General features: G+C 37.9%; 1 protein-coding gene across 11 annotated transcripts in view; it reads right to left on the bottom strand.

Annotated features, from left to right (window-relative positions):
* Positions 1-2,921: 2,921 nt before the first annotated feature.
* The window catches only part of AGTPBP1 (ATP/GTP binding carboxypeptidase 1), a 174,394-nt gene continuing 153,946 nt past the window's right edge, over positions 2,922-23,369 (bottom strand). For 10 of the 11 annotated variants that reach the window (XM_038402651.2, XM_038402649.2, XM_043515137.1 and 7 more), the window contains one exon: positions 2,922-6,348. In XM_038402651.2, the coding sequence (XP_038258579.1) occupies positions 6,171-6,348 (178 nt within the window). In that variant the 3' untranslated portion in view covers positions 2,922-6,170. Of the gene's footprint in view, positions 6,349-15,773; positions 21,490-23,369 lie in introns of those variants that run through there. The other variant, XM_038402660.2, reaches the window with a different exon arrangement.

Here is a 23,369-nt window from a genome sequence, read left to right as displayed (position 1 = left end):
TTTCCTCAGCCCTTTCAGAACACCAGTTGTTTTTTTTTGTTAGTTGGGGCTCCCATCTGGAACTTAACCTTAGGATGGTCCTACGCCTCTGATAAGCAACTGAAGGAGTAATGTGTAGGTACATCCTTGTAACACCCTAGATCCTTCCCTTGGGAATAAGCAAATAGTAGAACAGATATCCTGCCAAATGGCTCACTTATTCAGTAAGCACTTGAGAAGGGATCCTGGAGCTTTTTTTTTTCTTTAAGTTTATTGGGCTAGAAGATTTGGGGGAATTTTTGGATTTAGTCTAAAGAATCCTCGTTAAGAGTTTGTTGAGCCCTTGTTACTGAAGAGGACCGATTTAGCTTCATTGTCTGGTGTGGGGAAGAGGACACAGCATGCTGTCCAGATTGAGTCCTTTGCTAGTGTGACATCAAAAAGGTTGCGTAGGCTTGGAGCAGCTGTGGAGTTTCCCTTCTGCAGCTCTTGATATGATCTCTTTGCAGATGGAATGGCCCTTGGCCTTCAGCTTGCTTTGTTTTGCCTGCTCCACCATGATGTGGGATGGAGGTACAGAAGAGAAGCTGCTCAGCGGGTGGCCCCTGTTAGGGGAACACAGGTCTGGTAAGTTTGGTCTATGGGGAGATTCTATTTACTTCTGCCCCAAAATATGATTTTAAAAGCTAGAAGAAGCAGTAGCACTGAACTGCTACACTTTTTGTGTTTCTGGAGGCGGAGAATGTAGTGGGAGGGCAAAGGGACATGGCCAGACTCAGAGCATCATGGACAAATTTGAACTGCATCCAATATTTGAAAGGAGAGAGGCACAGACTAATTGAATCAGAGTGATATCAAGTCAGAAACATTCTATCAAGGATGCCACTTTAGCATCAGCTGCCAAATGACTTCTCCAAAATGGGAATACATTCAAATATATTTGTCCATACATTTAATTTGCTCATCCTCTCCCTTTGGTTGGAGTCCAACACCAACAAAAGCCATCATCTTTAACCTCACAATACACTTGGAAAATAGGCTGTTATTATTCATCTCCTCTTTTTATAGGTGGAGTAATACAAGCAGACACATTAAATGATTTTTCTCAAGGAAAAAGAAGGTACCAGTTTGAGCTAGGATTAGCTGCCTTCAGTTCTTGAGTCCCAGTCCTGCGTCCAGACCACGGCTCATTCTCTCTTTATTTTAAATCACTCTAAACTAAAAAGTTACCTTAAATACATGTAAATTAAGTAATTTGGAGCTAGTTTTACGAATCTAATGCATCAGTGTGTGAGGATAAGGTCAGAGTAACATAGGCAGGTATGCCATATGATGTCTTAGGATCTGATTTGCTTCCATTTCCTCACACCCGTATCTTCATTTTCTCTTTACTAAAATTTAAACACCTAAAATTTGGGGGAGATAAGTAATAATTCTGTATTTACAGTACCCAATAATATACAGCTGCAAGTGCTACAAAGCATTGATATTAGTAATTTGAAATTCTCTTCTGACTACATTGCTGAATTTGCCTTGGAGATAACTTTCCCCCAGCAGCAATAAAAAGGAAAAACCTGTGCTATTCTACTGTTGAAGTAATTTTACAGTTCCTGATTAATATTGCTGTACCATGAATTAAACAGCAACCATTTCTCTGACTGACTAATGGTTATCACATAAGGCACAGAACCCTCTTGAGTTGATTCAAATTAGACTTACAGTAATGGAAAATTATCTAATTTATTTAATTTAGTGGAACTCAAGTCATCACAAACAATGCAGCAGATTTCATTTTTTGTGAAAGAATAACTGATCTTTGGTTAATTTGTCTAATTGTAGGAGGTAGTTAAGGGTATTTACTTTAAATTTCTTATAGGCTTCTCAGAGATGAAATCAGTCTCTTGATATTATTCAAAAATAATTGAATCATACAATTTCAGACTGATTACATAGTATTTACCACTTGTCAAAGCTGTTTAGTATATTAGATGTCAACATGTCTCTTTGCGTGTGTTTAGGGTTTTTTAAACAAACAAAAAAGTGTTTTTCCCCAAATGCCCCATAATTTAGGAAGTCAGGCAGGCATTCAGATCATACAACATCCTTTTTCCTTGGAGCCTTCCTGGCTCTCTTTCTCCTCATCGTAGGGACTTCTCTGCTACCAAAGACAATGATGAAGCATGTAGCTGGTATGGGGGATCTTGCAAGTGATATAATTTAAGGAATATATATGATGTGGTTCTGTATATTATTTATGTATTTATTTTGTGAAACAATAGCATAGCCAATTCTTGAACACCCTTACCTGCCCTCATATACTAGCTCCAATGCATAGCCATGAAAGATGTGGGCTTGTGCTGTATTAGGACTCCATCCTATAAACCATTTTGTGGGTCTTATTCTTAATACTGAATAAAAATTATAAATGTACAATTGATATAAAAAACCCATGTTCAGTGGGCACTAACTGGGTCTCTTGCTTCCTGCCTCAGTTGAGGTGCCAAGGAATGAAGAGGCAGAGACTAAACCATACACCTCAAGGGCTCCCCTAAATAAGGAGAGAAACATATTAGTTATGTAGTGTGGGAAAAAGTGCAGCGTTACTTCTCTTGCTGTATCTGTACAATGGTGATCTCCGATTTGGTCAGTCTGGCACTTTTTACAAGCACCAAAAGCAATCAATCAGTTTTCTAAAACTGATTCTACTCATTAGACTGTGAATGAAAAACTTAACACAATGCAGCATGCTGCCTTCTTAAATTTTTAAAAACTGACAGAATTAGAATATTAATTGCCTCATTTTCAGAAACACTGAGCAATCCCAGCTCACACTGAAAACTGGACCATACATGCTCTCATTAAAATATACCTGGCAATAGGAAAATACCACAAAATTAACAATTTCTATTTTCAATCCAATAAAATGTGTAGGGAAACAAGGCGATTATAACGATTCCTTTATTATATATTTTCTTAATATATTTATATCTGGGCATGCACAAAAATACTGTCACAATTGTGTCTAGTACAGCATTACAATGAAAAGGTATCTAATACCTGAATTTTTTTGATTTTGTAAGAAGTTTTTTACTGCTACTCTTGCCTTATTTGAAACGAACACTGGTTCTCTTTGTTCAGTTAGACTTGCACAATATTTCACATCCAAAAACCACCACATACAAATTGGCATAAATGTCAATCTTTGAAAATTACATTACATGAATAAGGTTGCTTCCATTACATTCAAGGAAAGATGTCACTGGTGAAGGAAGAATATCAAGTTTGTGTTAGAGTCTCTGTATCACACCTGGATGGGGAATACTGGAATTCATTATCTAGCAATGCAAAGCATTCAGTCTTCAGAAGCACAGAGTAAATATCACGATCAAAATCAAATGTTTATGTTACTAAAACTCATCATTATTTTGGAGGGAGGCAAAGGCATAGCCTCTTTCCTTATGAAAAATCTGTCATGGTTGTATTAAAGCCATCATGTAATACCAAAAATAGGTTGCACGGATCTGGAGTCATAAAAATCAAGAAAATTTAGAATTAAGACTAGAATTCCATCTGTCATAACTAGCACCGAGATACTGAGTCATGTACAGTACGGTATATAAAACATGCTCTTGAATTCTCATGCACAATGGATTCAGCCTCTCAAAACCTAGATTGAAATGAACATTGTTGTATTTACATTTCAGACTTGTATTTAAGTATCCGTTTGTAACAAACGCCCTGAATAAATATTTATTCAGTAGTCATTCATAACTCCTTTTGGATCATCTTCCAGAACCACTAGTCCAAACACAGCTTATACACAAACACACACACTTACTTGGGACAGGCATTAAGGATACTGCACTATTGAGACTATGGAGTTCTTTAAATTGAATTAATACTTTCCTAATGTTATCAAGCCACAGTATTAAAATGTTGAAATCTATATTACTACTAAAACAACGAGGAGTCCGGTGGCACCTTAAAGATTAACAGTTTTATTTGGGCATAAGCATTCATGAATCTGAAGAAGTGGGTTTTTTACCCACGAAAGCTTATGCCCAAATAAATCTGTTAGTCTTTAAGGTGCCACAGGACGACGCCATTGTTTTTGTGGATACAGATTAACACGGCTACCTCTCTGATACTATATTACTACTAAGTCAGTCTACACACAGAGATGCTGATTAACTTGCTGTGTTAATACAGCAAGTTAATTTAAATGATTTTATTACTTATGAAGAATGCTAGAGTAAGAGTTCTAGAGACTGGAGGACTATTTATACCCAGAATGGGTACAACAGTGGGAGCAATATGAGCTTCGGTACACTTCCCTGCTAATGTATCTCAATCCTGATCTAGAGGAATGACCTCTAGGTGATAAGAGGGGATAAGAGTACCAGGTTCAGTCCCTGGTGCCTCTGGTTATTGCCAAAAGTACCAATTGTGATGGTCACTTTGCTGTCTGAATACCTGCTCACCAGGGTGTGGACTGAGCCTGCCTACTCATTAAATATAGGTCACAGAACAATTAACATGGTCAGTCCTTAAAAAGAAAAAGTTGGAGGAGAGAGCATATAGGTGGTTCTATCATTCCCTTGCTTCTCCCAGCTGATCATTTAATTTTTTAAAATATTTAAGCATAAGAGCATGCCATTACTATTTCAAGGGGAAATATGCCAGCATTTCTCTCTCTACCCCAATTTCAAAACCAAGATGGCACAGACTGTTGCTACCTACCTAAACTGGATTTGAACCAATGAGTTATTAGTAAAAGATTTCACATTTCCACTGACGATCCCCTGAGCCATCTTGCTCTTTATGGTTTTTATTTCATGCACCAAAGAAAAAAAAAAGAAAAACAAACACACATCAATTTAATTTGCACTGCTGACACTTAAAAATCTCTTTAGTTAGGGACCTGTTGCAGTATAGAAAGATATTGTTTGATGATTTTAGATGTCCCCTTATGTTATACAAGCATTTTTCAAAAAATAAAGAAGAGTCAGAACTGGGTCACATTCAAGCAAGGATAATTAAACTTTTTGCTGTAGCAAAAATCAGTTTTATAAATATTTGGCAGTAACTTCAGATCTGCATTTAATCTTATTCTAAGCAAAAATGGGGCAGTAGAGGTGGAGGGGAGGTGCAAAAAGACGTTGTGGGAATGAAGAAAATGACAATCTGACTCACAGGAAGACTCTAAACCAACATGGATACCACCTTTCTCCTTAAAAACATGCCCAGAATGAAATGAACTCATTTTGACAATACAAGGATTTGACAAGAATATTAAATAAGTTGCTAAAAAATATATAGCAAAATATACATACAGTATACACATTTAGCCATTTTTTGTCACTGAGTAAACTTCTTTCCAAAGCTAAAAATTAACTGATTGTGGAGATGAACATCTCTCTCTTCACCTGAGATGATGTGTTTCAGGAAAGAGTTTTATGCAAACATACAATTCATAGTAGGTGCAGGTGCAGTAGCCACCATAAAACACTTCTGACTAGTGGACTAACAGTAATCTTGCAAGAATAACTTTCTTTTTTAAAAAGGCAGTTTAGATGTCATTGTATATTTTAAATTATGGCTGCTGTAAAATTATAATCTCAATGTATTAAAGGGTCAAGAAACAAGCACAACAATTGATCACATTTTCATTTTTGTTTAATTTAGTAACTGGAGAATGAAACTGTTTCAAAGCAAGCTCCACATTACTTCAAAAAAATCGAGCATTTAACATAATTCTAAAGAAAAACCTCAATCTCAATATACACATAAATTAATAAAAAACCTGTACATATGTGTTTTTCAGGAAGAAACTCAAAGGACTGTACCACAAGGCATTTTAATATTAATTTCTGTATCTGACACACTACAATTTATAATCCATTTGTTGGTGATTAAGGACATAAAAAGCCATGCAACAATATTTGGTAGAAAATGAAATGGTAAAGCAATTGTTTGATATAGTCAGTGCCAAATGAAGGCACTGAATTCCTTAAATAAAACAAATGCCAATATTATCATAAATCAGAAACACATTTATTGTCTTTCAGCTAAACTGGCTTCAATTACTGTTGTCTCTTTGAGCCAACCCTCTTGAGAGCCAGATACTTCCCTGTTTCCTGTCCACTAAAAACCAGGATATTCATTTTCTTCTTTGAGTCTACAAAGATGGCTCAAAGCAGGTGTGTCCTTGTCATTTCTGAGTCAGAAAGCCCCTCGTCTGGAACACAGGGTTCATAATCGCCTGCATTATCAGCCAATTCAATATCTTGCTCATCGTTACTCTCTGCACTGTAATCGACTTCTTCAAGGAAGCGAGGCTCATCTTCATCTAGAACATATGTAGTGGGGCTGTAGAAAGACAACACACAATAGGTTGCATTAATCGCTTTTAAAGATTTAAATTCAGCTACAATTCGACAGACAATGTACTTCCTTATCTTGAGCTAAATGAATAATTCAAAATGATACTAGTTTTAATGTAAGAAAATCAGGGTAATAGGAATAATTAACCTGAATAATGCATATAAACTGTGAGCCAAAATGACATTTATAAAGCTAACAAATTAATATCATAGACACACACTACATAGGATATATATGTAAAATATAAAAAAAAATTATACACAATTTAAGAGTCATTGAACAGGAGTAAGTTAGCTTTTTAGGTATGTTAGGGGGCTTATTCCTTCACCCGCTTACTTCCCTGGTCCTTCTCGCATGAACAGAGAGCAACAATACCCGAAGTCCAAAGGTGCAAACAATTCGATGTTTATTAGGGTGAACTTCCATCAAGCATGATTCCAATTTCCTTCCTTAGTGTCCCCCTTCCCAGCACTGACACCACAGAGCCTTACCTGTGTCCCTGTTCCCATTTCCCCCCCTTAGCAAAACATGATTCCAATTTCCCCACCCCCATTCCCTGTTCCCATTCCCCCCTCTTGCTTCCTGATTGACTGAAGACTATATAGTAAAACTTGAGTTCTGCTTAGCTATACCTTAACCAATCATTTTACTGAAGTTTAACTAACCAATCCTAACATATTGTAACATGATTATTTAACCAATTATATCCCACCACCTTAATTAGTTTCCACCTAGCAAAATTAATTATACAGCAGACAGAAACAATCACAGAACCAGACAGAGACCATGCAAACAAACAATAGCAAAGTGGGAACTATAATGACAAAATACAGAATTGAGGATTTCACAATTACATCTATAAAGACATAAGGGTTTCCCAGCCGTGTCTATGGATAAGTGAGTTCCTACCGAACAGAAAACTATCAAACTAAACTTCCTTTTACATCCTCTAGGCTCTTCCCTTTCTCTGGAGGTGATAGATCACATCACCTTTCTAACAGCCCCAGATTGCCTTATTTCAGTGTGACTAGTTTGGAATGCGAGGATGTGACCTGTCGCTTCCCAGCTTATGGCTGCCTCTGCTGCTTAGCCAGAGATCTTAGCCTAAGAACAGGGCCTCAGACTGTCACAGTAAGAGCAGGCCCCTTACACCGGCAGACAGTGATTTTGATTTTCTTTTATGCCTCTATAACTAGCTAAATGATAAGAATACACCTAAATTCTTCACGTATAGGCCTTTACAGACAGGCCTGAATATCTATATCCTAACAAGGTGCTACTATATAACATACAGAATATGTATTAACTGTGATAGGGACTGAACAGATATAAGAAAACAAAGACCCTGCCGTCAAGAGCTTCCAATTTTAGTGTTTTAAATTGTATCGTTTTCAGATTGTAAACTTATATTTTTATTACAAAAAAAGTTATTAATTAGTTTGAAAAATGTTACAAAGAGCACTTTAGACTAGTTTGTAAACGAAAGCTTAAGTACTCACAAAGCAGGGGGTTAAGCCTTCTTTTGTATGCAAAATTATCAAGGTTATTTGAAAATTGCTAAACTTATTCATACTTTGCAGAGATTCGTTTTTGAACATCTTATCTTAAATCCTGCAGTTCACAGGCAGCAGTTAACTTTAAGAAGCTGGGTAAGTGACTATGGGATATTCTAAATGGTTTCTACAGTAATGTGCTAAACTAATTTCTTCCAAGATTCTAAAATGATTATCTACCACTAGAGTAAACCAAGGCTGAATATGCCTTTTTCACTACCCCAGAGTTTCCTATTATGAGAAAAAATAAAAATTGAATTTTTCATACCCAGGTTTATTATTGTCCCTTGGGACACAGGATAAAGCTATTCGCTTAAAAGCACTCAATGCTTCTAAATATTTCATAAGGTAAGTAGCTCTGAGTTCGGATGAGGTCCTAGAAAGGATCTGCAACGTATCCATTTTAAATTCATAATCAAATCATACAGATTCCCCATTAGGTTTGCCAAATGTTTCTACATTGGAGGAGCTGGAACTAAGGAATCAATAATAACCAGATACAACTAATAAAAACACAACAGGTGTGTTAGGAACGTGTAAGGTGCTCCGAGTTATTGTGTTAGGATCATTAAACGAAGCATTTCAATCAAAGTTATACATTTGAATTTTTACAACTTTTTTTTTTTTTTTGAGGTACACTATAGGATCTCTTGACAGTAGCTCTGCATTTAATTTCATTACCGTTTCCACTCTAAAGCTCTTTTAGAGAGTAAGCAAAGGACCATTTTAATTTGCAATGGGCTGAAATTTGGTGCAAATATTTTTCACTGAGCGTCTTCTCTGTACCTTCAAACCTCAAGCGAAGTGTGCAACTGACAGCTAAGATTCACATACTGGGAACATGACCAAAAAACCTGGACTTTTTAGTTTAAAAATAGGTTTTAAAAGTACTAAAAATCAAAGGCCTAACAAATTAAATTAGCGCACACAAAAAAAGAGACTAGGCTACTGTATATTACATTTACCCTTTACATTTTTCAGAATAAGGGTTAAGAGCTTGCTTGTGCTTACTAAATATCACAAAAAGAAAAGCAATACAAAACTAAATGTGTTTAACAATTATTATTTAATATTCTGGTGACACCCACAGGCCCCAACTAGGGCCAAGGCTAATTATGCTAGATGTTGAACCTACATATATTCGAGTGTCTGTCCTAAATAGTTTACATTCCAAAAAGACAAGCAACATATGAAGGGTTAAGGAGAGGGATACAATCAGGTACTCTGACTGGCACAAATAAACTTATAACAAGACTGTTATTCTAGTGCCTTTACATGAGGCTCACAAGGCACTTCACAAGCATTAATGAATTAAGTCTTCAAGGCATCCTTGTCTTACAGATAGGGATACAACTTGGCACTGAACATCTATGGCAGAGCCAGTAACAGAAGCCAGATCTCCTGACTCCCCATCCCGTGATTTAGTGATGTGACTGTACTCCTTCCTCTAGAAAATCATAATCCACCAACAACTACTTCATTTGAAAGAAAATAGGTTCAAATTTTCATTCAACTCTTTGGAAAATTACTCCCTGCAAGAAACCACACTCAACACACATCTCATCTCAACAAGTATATAAACTATTCTGGGATTTCTGCTTCGGATCACTCAACACAGATATTGATTTGCTAGATTACACATACAAAGGGTTCCCACAGCAATTGCAGGATATTCCGTGTAATTCAATTCACAGGAAATGCAGCCATTAATTCTGAACACTGCCCTCATTAACTCATAGTTGTGAGAACTGAAAAGTTTCACAAAACTAATTTTTGCAGTGCCAATGACATGTTTTTCTAGCCAGTACTACCATGAAGTTAACGTATAAAAATGTATTACAATAGACACTTATAAAATTGATTTGTTTAGTTGCATGTAACTTAGGACAACAGAGAATGCAATGGAGTCTTCTGCAAGAGATACTCTCTCCATCAGGTAAGTTTACTGTAGTTTTAAAAAAAATTATTTTACACATACACAGTCCAGAACATGTTGCAACTGTCTTGATGATTAAGCAGAGAACTGGACATTTCAGCAAGCTACCTTCACTTCTTGGAGCTTTCATTCTGTTTACCAAGTGACAGACTATGTCCTAGTCTACATTCTGAATTCTAAAAAAAATGAGGAGTATTGTGGCACCTTAGAGACTAACAAATTTATTTGGGCATAAACTATGTATAAGATATGTGTGTGTGTATATATATATATATATATATATATATATATATATATATATACACACACACACACACACACACACACACACACACACACACACACCTTTCTACTGTATTTTCCACTGCATGAATCCAATGAAGTGGGTTTTAGCCCACGAAAGCTTATGCCCAAATAAATTTGTTAGTCTCTAAGGTGCCACAAATACTCATTCTTTTTGCTGATACAGACTAACACGGCTACCACTCTGAATTCTGTGTTGCAATACGCATACAAGATAGTTGCAATACGCATACAAGACAGAAAATTATGCTATTTTAACTCAGTTTTAGGTCAGCAACTAGCAAGTAGTATTAAAAACAATCCAATACTGCAGCTTTGTCTCAAAAGAGGCATAAGGGAACATTTAGGTATGCCAAGTTTTTATCTTAACATGATCATCTTTTTAAAATCCAGAGAACAAAGCAGAGTAATATAATGCACCACAGACATTTGCAACTGCCAATCTGCGCTCAAATCTCAGGTTAGAAATGTAAGGGTAGTTTAATCTGATGAAATTTTTACTAATCATAAAACTATCAATACAATAATTATCTTTCTCCACTCGGGAGAAGTCCAGTACTAGAAGAGTTAATTTACAGATCAGGATTAGCAAAGCTACATGGAGAAGCTTGCCTAAATATCTGCCGCTATTAAGTCTGGCTCTGAAATTATTTTAATTTTTAACAAGTTTACTTGGCTCTCCATGGCACCCACTATGCTATTATTGCCCATTCACATTCTACTGAAATCAGTATATTAGGTTGGTCTTATTTTGTCTACATGTTTCATTTCCTTCTGTACCCATCAAAAAGGTATCAGAGTGTCTGGTACAGTTAACAGTCAACAGGCCCTTCCATGGCTTTATTTCTGATGTAGTGAATTTATCATATCATCCTTTGATATTTGTTCTTTGAAATTCTTCTTAGCCCTCTTTAATCTGTATTTTAGAATGCATCTAATAAAATTTAGACTTTACTCCACTGTTCTCACTTGTGCTGGATTTCTACATTTTTGGTGACGAACACTTGAACCTTGCTGTTTAATCAATTTTGTTTTTTTTAATATCATGACATGTCTTGGGACTCAATGTATTTTTATCTGCCTTCCATGCTGATTCTATGGATTTTAATTTCCTAACTTTTCCCTTGAGTTGTTTCTAATTAACATACTCAATCCCTCCTCCCCCATCACCTCTTGCTTTCCTTTTTAAAATAAAAAATTAATAATAAATTGGATTATTATTATTAAGACTGGTGGATTGTCATGGATTACACAATGTGTGCTTTTTTTAAAGTCACAGCTGTTCAAGTGACCCCTTTAAAACTTCTTTAGTGTTCATATATTTTATTTAAATTTAAAAATTTTTACCCTTACAAGTGTGAAGATAAACTTCTCAATGAAAACTAAAGTGCAACTTATGAGTGTTACAGGATTCAGACTCTCAAACAAATAGTGCTTTTCAAAAGCATACCCTTCCTTTATACAAAAATATGTTTAGAAATGACAGGATATCTAGAAAATCATGTAATTTAAAAATGCATAAAATGCTATATCAAAACAAGACCTATTATCATTTTTCAAATAATTTTGGCAATATTTTATGTTATGTATTTTTCCTATCTGAATGAATGTTTTGGTACACTTGCCATTAAAAATGCACTAATCTGTTGGAAAAAAGTTGTGATTTTTTTCCCCTAGCTAAAATGGCTATTTTTGCCACAACGAACTCATGATTTTTCCTGTTTTGTTTTTTTCTGATACAAAACACGTGTCTCATTTTTCATTATTCAAATGCTTCAGTTGCAGAAGTCGTCAACCTTGAAGGAAGCAAAATTTTTCTATAACTGTTATTAAAACACACTTACATTAGGATATTTACAGTGCTTTACAAGAAGAGATTGAGAGAGTTTCTGTCCAAAGACTGAAAGTTACACCACCACATGGTATCCGCGAGAGACAGAAATACAACTGGCAAGGAATCAGTGATTGCTGCCAAAGGAGTTTTGACAGGGATGTAAAAGTGGGAGGAGAGGAGTCAGGGAGTAGTGCAAAGGAACCAGCTTTCCACGTCCTCAGTTCCTTATAATTTACCCAGAAATCTCCGGATATCCAAGCTCTGGGAAGGCCATGCTCCTACAGTAGCTAAAAAATCTCCTCCCTTGGAGGCCATATCACCCATGGAACTCAACTTACATCTGCTTATGGAGTTCCCTTGGGTAATTCTCCCCTTCTATGGTTTTTCCTTTGGAGAAGGAAAGATCTAAAGGACAAATTTGAAAAGCAGTTCAGTGTCCAACTTCTATTCACAATCAAAAGGAGCCGGGTGCCATCAACCTTCCCACAAAGTGAGATGGGGAGGTAGCATTTGTAGCTGGTTTCCGTCTCCTCTCATTTCTAGAGCTTGTCTCCTCCTTGCCATTTCCCAAAATTTCCTCTTTGTTAACCCTAATGAGAAAGTAATATAAGAAATCCTAAAGCTCAATCTATGTCTGCTATAATTAAACCAAATCTATAAAATGAAAACACTGGATAACCTAGAACAGTGGTTCTCAACTTTTCCAGACTACGGTACCTCTTTCAGGAGTCTGATTTGTCTTGCGTACCCCCACTTTCACTTTACTTAAAAAATACTTGCTTACAAAATCAGACATAATACAAAAGTATCACAGCACACTATAACCGAACAATTGCTTACTTTTTCATTGGAATATAAACATTTCAGTGTATAGTATAGAGAGCAGAATAAACAAGTCTTTGTCTGTATGAAATTTTTGTTATCATAGAATCCCAGGGTTGGAAGGGACCTCAGGAGGTCATCTAGTCCAACCCCCTACTCAAAGCAGGACCCATCCCCAATTTTGCCCCAGATCCCAAATGGCCCCCTCAAGGATTGAACTCACAACCCTGGGTTTAGCAGACCAATGCTCAAACCACTGAGCTATCCCTCCCCACTACAAAGTTGCTTGTAGTGACTTCGCTAGTGCTTTTTATGTAACCTGTTGTAAAACTAGGCAAATATCTCGATGAGTCAATATATCCCCTGGAAGACCTCTGCATACCCTTGGTTGAGAACCACTAGCCTAGAACATACTGTGTGAGCCTTATAGAACTGAACAAGGCACCAGAATTTCTGAACAAGGTCAAGTCATCAGGCAAAGATAGATAATACTCATAAATCCCACTAGTTATGACCAGAGTCGTATGTTTTTATTTCATTGCATTCATAGAGCCCATCAAACCCGTCAGCATCACAACCATAATTCTTACTACAGGACCATTATTACATGTAGCCTAATGGTTTCTCTTTGGGGAAACTGGGAGAAAATACTGGAAAAAGTTCAAAATAATTAAAGGAAAATAAATAATTTAAATGTTTAATTCATCGCCTAAAATGTTAAAGTGCATTACCAGAGGGAAATAAGTCTAGTTATTGCTTTTTTTTTTTTTTTTTTTTTTTTTTTGTAAATCAAACATGCTGCTGACTCAGTTGAAAATGCTTTGGTTAACTTAAGGTAAGTACATCCAGATGTAATGAAATACTGAAAAGTACTTTAAAATGTTGGCCTGTCCTCTTTCTCCCAAGTTAAGGAAGAGGAGGTCTTGTGTAATTACCTATACTATTTGTTTAATTACAGTGCTTCTGAATGCATACACCTTTTGTCTTTGAAAAAGGAGACTTTATCTCAGACATATTATTACATTAGCAACTTCAGAAAGGTATGTACAGTAACTGTTACCTTATTTACCACAAATATTCCAACTGGGACACTATGGCCTTGGACTATTTCCCAGGCACTGTGGAAGGAGGAATTTATCTTGAACAGAAAGGTTTCTGGAGCTATAAAATTAACCTCATTTCTTAGGACAACAGCAGCATGGTTCTTGTATAGACAAGGGAAGTAATTTCACAACCTGCCTTTTGGAGGTAAATGGTTTTGCTTGTATAACCAGTCATTTGATTAATCTTGTCCTTTGATGATAGTCAAACAAAGTGTCCAACATGCCTACCTACAGAATACCACTAGGACTTGTACCCATGTTTCCATAATGCTTGATTGTAGGCTCCAATCAACTATTCTGAGAAACTCCAATGTAGCTGAAATCACCATAATGTTATGATTATTATTATTCTTACAGTTCAGTAGCATTTAGCGGTCAGGACCCCTTTTTCCTGGGAACAGTAAAAATAAAGAGGCAGTCCCTGCCCCAAAGAGAATTAGGTTTCCCATTTCACCAGAAATGTAAAAATGTTCCAGATCAATGTAGGACATTCTTGGTTGAGTTCTGTCTGGATACCAGAAGCTAAGAGAGAATTCTGAACTACACTTCTCTTCAAATGATCGGCTGTTGACTATAGGTGTTCATGGTCTGGATGAAGAAGTCCCTGCTTCAAGGGGTCTGGTCTTTTCCTGTAGGTCCAGTATGAGTTCCTTGCCTGTATAGGAAGTCCTGCCTTGTGGGCAGTAGAGAATTAAGAGGACTTCAACTCTCTGTGGTTTCCCCTTTTCTGTATCCTTTATGTGAATTGTCTTGAAAACAAATTCTTTGCCCAATGCATTAATTCCATTGCCAGAGAAAAGCTTCAACCTGCTCACTTTCTGGTTTTGGAAGGGATACAACATACATACCTCAATCATAAACCAATCTCTAATGGGAGGCAGAAGAATACTTCCTTGTGAGCACTGTAATAGCCTACTCTTTGGCTTCTTATACCTTCTTCTAACATAGATGGTACTGGCCAGCATCATAGACAGGATACTGACTAATTAGATCACTGGCTTGATCCCATATGGCCATGTCAGAGAGAGTGAGTGGGTGTGTTTTGTTCAGACATACCACTGACAGCTGTCAAAATGAACTGAAAAGATTGCATATGCTGAGATTTTGGAAATTTGTCTTCCACCTATACTCCCTACTGTGTGAGGTTTGTTTCTATAGTGAGAACATGGAATTCTGGAGTGAAAATTTGGCTGGCTTTCATCATGCTGTTTGTGGGTAGATGAGTACAAATGGGACATTAAGATGTGATCTGAGATTGACACCTAATTTTGCATTTTATCAGGTGTGTGGTTCTGTGGTTCTACGTCCTCAGAAGAAGCTTTTGTAGATCTATTTTGAGAAACCCACTCACAAGATGAAATCAGCAATCCTGCCCACTGGAGATAATTGGCTATGGATGAGCACTGTCAGGAAATGACTGATGCAAGGAAGCTTTGGATCTATGCAAATCTTCATCATGATGATAAAATTACAGTTTGAGACATCCTTGTTTTGACCACTGGATGAGCAATTCATTGGGTTCAAAGCTCTCCAGGATTTTAAACAACTGGTGGCTATTAATCCTTTTTAGCAGCTTTCCAGTTACAAATGTTCTCCCCCACCCCCTCGAGGCAAGGCACTGATTCGTATGTTGTCTATGCATGTGTAATTTGCAACCTGTACCTTGCTGTTACTAGCCACTTCTGAAGATTTTGGGTGCAGAGAATAGATCAGAAAGAAGGGATCGTGAGCTCTTAGACACAAATGTTCGTTTCATCATTGTCATGCTGAGAATTTTGTTGGTTTGGTAGAAAATGTAATTAGGTTTCTCGGAAGCTTCTGCTCCAGATTTTTACCTCTGCTAAAGTATCAGTTCCTTCTTGGATACCCGGGTGCTTGGTAGTGACCAATGGATTTTTATGCTGGCTTTCATAGAGGCCTCAACCCTCACTGTTATCTCAGCTACTAATTTCTCTACTGTTCTTCCAAACAACTTCTCGCTGTATGCTTATATGCACAAGATATCTGTTTAGGAAGAATAATGGCATCTGTGTAACCCAGCTTCCTTGTAGCCAACAAGTTAAAAGCCATTGCTATTGTCACAAATCACATCAAGGGTTTGACCATGACAGACCCTAAGAGGTCTCACTCTAAGCAAGGCTCATATCCCTAGATGATGAGCCACATGCTTGCCACCAAACAGTCTTTCCTTACTAAGTATATGAAGAATCTTTGCTCAGAATAGTTACTGCTGAGGTTATGAAATTGCTGTACAGTGTGTTCTCATTCCTATGGTGTATAGGGTCTTTTGGAAGAAAGACCCTTTCTAAAGATATCACTTTTTTACAGGTGGAGCTACTGCTGCACCAACGCTAGGCTCCCAAAATGTTAGATAAAAACAAAGAAATTTCATAATGCTTTAGTTTAACATTTAGTTTTAATCAGAAGCCCTCATTTGGACCTTATATCCTCAGAGGTGGTGTCTATACGAAATCATACATCTAATTAGGTTGAAAGGGAAGATATATTATTAATATTAATGAATTCCTGGCAAGCCACTGGCATCCTGTCCTGGAAAAGTCCTGCACAGAAAGTTTGTTGGGGTGCGTGGTGCATGCGGTACTTCTCCTGGCTGTTTATACTCAGCTGAGGAAGAGTACCGGTACAAATACATTGTCTATAGAAGTAAGTTGCTAGATGTCTCCAGGAACCCGAAAGGTTGCCAGCCTGATCCCACAGGCTAACTAGCACCCAAATAAGTACTATAGGAGTAACCTAGTCCCACTCAGGGCTTTACTCAGGAGCCACTTTGAACATGGGAATGGATTTCTCACTTACTCTTCTCTAATCCCATAATGGTGTTGCTTCACAGGGAGTGAAATCCTCATGGATCTCTGAAGTGCTCCCTATGCTCTAATGTTCACTCAAAGCCTATGGAGCAGGGAAAGGGTAGAGAGACAGTGAGACCCGTTCCCATCTTTCCTGCACTGGAGGTAGCTCCTCAAGTGAGGGGAGGGGACCTGAGCTGCCAGTACAACTCAGAGCCCTGAATGCTGGCAGTGCGAGGGTTGGCTGGCTATGTAATTCACCCCATGTAGAGCCTGTAAATGCCACCTCACATAGGGAATGCTGCTTCGATTCAGTGCAGTGCTTGCAGGACAGCTCACATTGCCCGAGGGTGGCAGAGGACTCCTAGAGAGGTGCTGAAGTGGCACATCTGGCTAACAAACTTCTGCGCTGCCAAATACCCAACTCAGGAGAGGAATGACTGATTAGAGGTTGCTAGTGCACAAAAATGCAAATTAAAAAGTTAGAATACAAAATTGTTGGGAGAAACTGAATTGCCAACTTTTCTACCAACAGCGGCAGAAAATCTGGGGGCCTACGATGAAGGGTGGGACTTACTACTGAAGCCTTCAGAACAACACTAGACGTCCTCCAAATTCCATAGGTGAGGGGTCATTAAGGCATGAATGATGAATGAGAAAAGCTGTACAGTAGAAATGAAACTGTTCCACTAATGCCTGATTTGAGATATCACCAACAGCTTCTTGCAAAAGAATGGAAAAATTATAGGACTATGCTGTATATGTACAAGGATTAGGTCAAAATACCCCCTTATAAAAAGGGGGTCCACTTGGTTTTATGCCGTTATTCAGTGATGCGACATATGTCACTTAAACAGTAATCGATGGTTTGAAAGTTTGTTGTTTTTTTTTTTAATCAGAGAGATATTCCCTGTACCATGGGGATCTGAATCTGCTCCCACTGATTTTAATGGAAACTTTGCCATTGAAATCAATGGAACAGGACTGGACTTAAAGGTATACACTGATAGAACTGGTTATGACAATCAACAGGCAGAAGTTTTTAAAAATCACACACAAACATTAATTAGCTTTAATGCAGCATTAAGACAGAAACAAGTTGTTAAAAGCCAATCTATTCCACAAGTTAAAGGATGCTCCCCACACATTTTATATTACACACACACACACACACAAGTTTATATGTGAAAGTACTATATTTTGCAGTTTTTAATACAATATGACTAAGTGAACATAATGGAAGCAACTTAACATTTAGAATTTCCTGACTTGACTGCTAATGTTATATTAAGACATTTAATTTCCCATGACTTTAAAAAAAAAAAGAATGAAAGAAGTGAGAAAAATCTGAAATATTTGGCTTCAAGTTCCTTGATCTGAGGCATAATCTAAATGCTCCCAACTATGGAAATATAAGTTACTGAAGCACCATGTCCCTGTGGCACTAACTGAAGCATTCTTAACTGGCCCAATTCCTTTCATGAAGAACCATTTGGCTGCAATGCTCACTCTCTCTACCTTTTCTTTTTGCGAATACAGACTAACACAGCTGCTACTCTGAAACCTATCCACATCATTTTACAGAACAGCTTACAATTTTGACTTTATTAGGCTGATTAAAAGAGCCTGTGTTATCCCATATGTTATTTCCCATCACACCACCTACATTTTCACTTTTATTCCCAACCTTTCAGTGATGTTAGCTGTCCCTTCCTCAAAGGCCAAATGCAACTTCTCTCACAGCTCAATAATGTTACTCCCCAAATTGTAGGTAGAGCTGTTGCATCAGAGAATGACAAGAGGTGTTCATTGCTCCCTACCTTCTTGCGTTTAGCTCACTACAGACCTTTGTGAGGTGCTCCATCCCCATGGGGGAGACCAGCCTGTTACCTCCAGAACACTGCAGATCCAATACTAGCTTTGTCTTCACTGCTAAAAAAGTGTGTTTTTACTGTGAGATAACTAATGCACAATAGCTTTCCTGCTGTAAACTCCTACTGGAGACATGGCACTGTAGTTTAACCAAGAGGTAAAATAAATATCAAACCTGGGTGAAGGGTATAGAGTTGACCTCTCCGGCTTGCTTCACAGTAAAAACTACAAGGTGGGAGCTTGTCTCCACTGGGATTTTACAATGAGATAACTATCGCATATTAGTTATTGCACTGGAAGTAACCATCTTTTTTTTAGCAGCAAAGACAAGAGCAAAGATTAGGCTCTATCCGACATGGCACAGTGGAAAACTAGGAGCAGTCAGCTATCTGCTATATGTGTTTTGCACTATCACTACTAGTCTCATTTTCCTAGTTGCATTTTGATTCAGTAATATAGATATAAATTATTTGATTTACAGAATACTGTAATAAATTGCTTTCCTCTGTACAATTTATTGTGATCGACGGAAGCAGGATGACTAGCTGCTGACCTGGAAAAGTTTAGATAACACCTGTGATGTAGAAAGCGTTTAGCAAACAGATTACTATATTATATTGTCTTCATCAAAACTTCTTCGCACTCTTCATGTGACAGCAGTAACATAACAGGTGTTTATGAGTGGCTATTACTTAAAAATACAGGAATTTTGAGTTTAGAGATTTTGTATCATAGGACCTGTGTAGTTCCCCAAGTATACCATGTGGCTGCCATAGTGGATAAACAGATTATTTTTTATTAAGAAAAAGGAGGATTGGTACAGGCATTAAAAATCACGATAATGTTTTCGTACATTTGAAAATGGATAAGAGATCAAATTTGAGACCTAGAGGTATGTGTTTTTAAATGTGGGGTCTTCAACGTTCTCATGGACTGTATGTATAATGGTTCTCAAGGGCATGTAAAACACAGTATAGAGGTATTCTATTTTTTTAATTGCATAAATCAAAATAAAGAGAACAAAAAGAAAAAAGATATTGTAAGTTGAGTCAACAGTTTATTGTAATCTTTTTTTTTAAAAAGGTCAGTTTACTAACAAAGTCTAAACACCATGCAAATAACCACTTGTAGAGTGGAAGAAACTGTAGAGAAACATGCACCTGTTTTTAGGTAGAATGAAGGGCTCACAAAGGGCAGCTACACTATCCAGAAGCAGAATGGATTAAAAACAAACCACTGCACGCAGTATCTGACAAACTAGCCCTACAATCCTGCACATGCCTGTGAGGTCCCACAAGTTTTCATTTAATTAGCTGGGGTAAAAGGAACAGCTGGAATGCATTTAACATGGCAGATCTCCAACACTTCAATTCTATTGTCATTCTGGGGGGTGGCAATCCAGAGGCTATTTATGAATTAAAAACAGCCTGACAAACTTTATGCCAATGTAACTGGGGGTGTGACCTGTAGTGTTTGTAATTAATTCCTCCACGGTTACTAAGATTTCAAATATACAGTACTTCACTGCTTCTGTATGCGGTCGCAGAAAATGATTGACTTGAGTTTAACAATGATAGGTAAAGACATTATGAAGAATGGGAAGGAAACATTTTTTGGTACCTATGGAAGGAGCTGTGAAACACGTCAGGAAGAGAAGAATTTCTTCACAAAAATTCTAGCAACAGTTATTTAGCTGCACTCTATGGTACAGTAGAGAACTTTTAAGCTGTGTCTTTTATCTGCCTCTCCTTTTAAGCGTAGTCTTTCACTATTTAAAAAAATTGAAGGAAAAAAATTTTCCTGGGGGAAAAAATGGTAATTTTTGAAAGGAGACATACTACAGACATACTGTGATTTAGTGATAAAGCACAGGGCAGGGAATTGGGGCCTCGCTTGTGGTATTATAAAATTGGCTGCGTGTGTTATTGATTGCTTTCTTCTCTCAAAAGGATCATGTATTGGCTAATAGACAAGGCAGTATGCCAGATAAAATGGATCAACAGTATTTTTGTTGGTTTTTTTTCTGAATTCCTAAGGATTAACCTACAATGCGTTGTTCCCACAAAGTGAGAAAAGGTTATGCTATTTCTTATAAAATACAGCACAAACTAATTCACAAGTCTGCATAAACTTAACCCTGTATTAGCAGCATTTGGAAATCCCCTTTTATGCAACAAAATTCTTTTTTCCACACACTACATTTGTCTAATATAGCTCAAAGCACATGCAGCATTTGTTTATCACTGGCCCTCCTTTACAACCAGTTCACAGAATTCTGGCCCATCTTTGCCAACATACTTTTGCTACCTCAGTGCACAAGTATGGCACCAGGTAAAGCTGCAGCTAAAGAAAGCTCAGGCAAACCTCATGCTGCAGCCTGATCTCAGAAAGGCATCCTGGCTTTCCTTGGCTTTTGTGGGGGAAAGTGCAGTGGAAGCCCAGCTATGTAAACATGTAAAAACTCAGCGCTTTGGTTTTCCAATATGAGCGTCCAAATTCAAAACAAATTTCTTGCATGCTGTGCTTGGGTTATGGGGTAGAAAGAAGTAGACAGTATGCTGCTGGCTATGGTGGCTTGGCTTTGTACTGGCTTGCAGAAGTAGGCAGTGGAAACCACCCTTTTCCACTTGTGGAGTTCAAGGGCATCCCTTTTGCCCTGGCACAATCTTGATGACGTTTTCAAGCTTGCATTCTTTACTCTTTGACTGCACATTTCTAGGATGGGCTGCCTTGGTCTCTCGCGCCATGGTAGGGTACTTTCCCATACCATTCTGCCATGAGCACTGGTGGTACCAGAGCTGTTGAAAGCCCAGCAACACATGGACCCGGGGAACCTCGAGCAGTTGCCTTCTCTGGGCACCCTCTTGAGTGATACATCAGCCAGAATCATCACCACCTATAAGTATAGCAACCCAGAATCATCACCACCTAAGTATAGCAATGCTGACTTCACTATCCCTATAGTTATTACCTGGGACTCCCTACAATCTACCCCCAGCCTTCATGGCTACACTCTCACATACTTACCATGCTGATGACTGCTGCACAGCCCCATACCAAGCCTGACTTCATATCTGCATGAAGATCTTTATAGTAAAGTTTTAGGGAGTTTTGTCACTTATCTTTTCCTGTTTGCTAACCTTTTAAATCTAACAATGTCTTTCTGGAAGTTGATCAGTGGCCTTGGCTGAGCTACCCTTGAGGGGCACCTCCTACAGGCCTGGCCTCGATTACAAGAACGAAGAAACAGATGAGGAAAGATGTTCATTCATCTATTCAGCAGGGCTGAGGCCAGCACACAATGGAGCCAAGACTAAAATAGATATAGGATAAGGCTTGATAAAAGAAGGATAGCAGTACTGGGCATAATATTGAGAGGGGTGTATTTGCTTATTATAAGTATATAGGTAAGAAGTAGGGGTGGATTAAGGCTGTAAACACAAGACCTACAGGCCCAAGGTCTGTAAGAGATTTAGCTTAGCCAGACAGGGCCTTTGACCTGAATTAGGCTGGCATGAGCAGCTGACCCATAAATAATCTTACAGCCATAAAAAAAAGTGTTCTGTTACAGTAAATACACGTGTTAATGCTGAAATTTAAGAAATGTATATTGCAATGTACCAGCTAAAGCCAGCTAGAATATTCTGGGGATTTTTGCAGACATTGGGGTGTCAGCATCATGCTAACCACAAGTTGTTTGGTGTCTGAGTAACTTAATTATTATAAGGGGAACTAAGAAGTTAGCCTATGAAAACTGGGGAACCCCAAATTTAGTGGGGTGTGAAAGTATAGATAAATACATGAATATGTATGAACCAAAATGAGTATCAGCATAACTCATTATAAAAGGTATTACCTGGCCTATTTGCCAGGGGAGTCATCAGGATGACTACCACTAGTGATGACAAAGATGATGAAGATAATGTCGGACACTCCGGGGTTCCCCAGCAGATGTGAGCGATACCAATCTAATATTGGTGGTAATCTTCCTGATGCTGTAGCCTCTCAGGAGGCCAAACCCTTAACCACAGGTACCACTTAATGATCTAAGAGATTAATCAATAAACCAATCCATCATTTAGGCTACAAGATGAAACCAGGGAATGCTCTTTTGAGGAAAGACAGAAGGACCTAGAGGTGCACAGGAAACTGCACCAAGATATTATACAGATCCTCAGACAGCAGACCCAAGTGCTACAAAGTTTTATAGAGCAAAACTCCGAAAGACTTGCACCCCAACAGCCATTACACTGCATGTACATTTCTATCTTCCTGGGACTTGGGCCATATTCGTTCCCTGCCAGCATAGCATGCCACAGTATCACTTCCACTGAACCCAGGGGAAAACAAGAAGAATTGCTATTTGTATTTATACATTGCCCTGTGATTCATGCAGAAGCTATCAGCACCATGCACTTTGTTAAACGATTATTAAGTATTTTTTTTGTTTGTGAAAATCCTGGTTTACATACGATCTTACACAACAGACGTGACCACCCCCCACCAAATCTGATTCCCCTCAGAGTCATGAAATGAGTTAACAATTCATTTAAAATTCATATATAAGCCAAGTGCAGTTTATTCACGAAGAGACACAAACAAAGCAGCATGCTGCCTGACTGACACACTGTCACTCTTACAGCCTCCTTTAGCCATCTAAAGGAAAGGAGGACTTGTGGCACCTTAGAGGCTAACAAATTTATTTGAGCATAAGCTTTCGTGAGATGAAGGGAGCTGTAGCTAACGAAAGCTTATGCTCAGATAAAATGTTAGTTT

The sequence above is a fragment of the Dermochelys coriacea genome, chromosome 5, assembly GCF_009764565.3.
Source record: "Dermochelys coriacea isolate rDerCor1 chromosome 5, rDerCor1.pri.v4, whole genome shotgun sequence".
NCBI classification, from domain to species: domain Eukaryota; kingdom Metazoa; phylum Chordata; order Testudines; family Dermochelyidae; genus Dermochelys; species Dermochelys coriacea.
The sequence above is the reverse complement of the archived record's forward strand: the minus strand, read 5'-3'. Positions and strand labels throughout refer to the sequence as shown.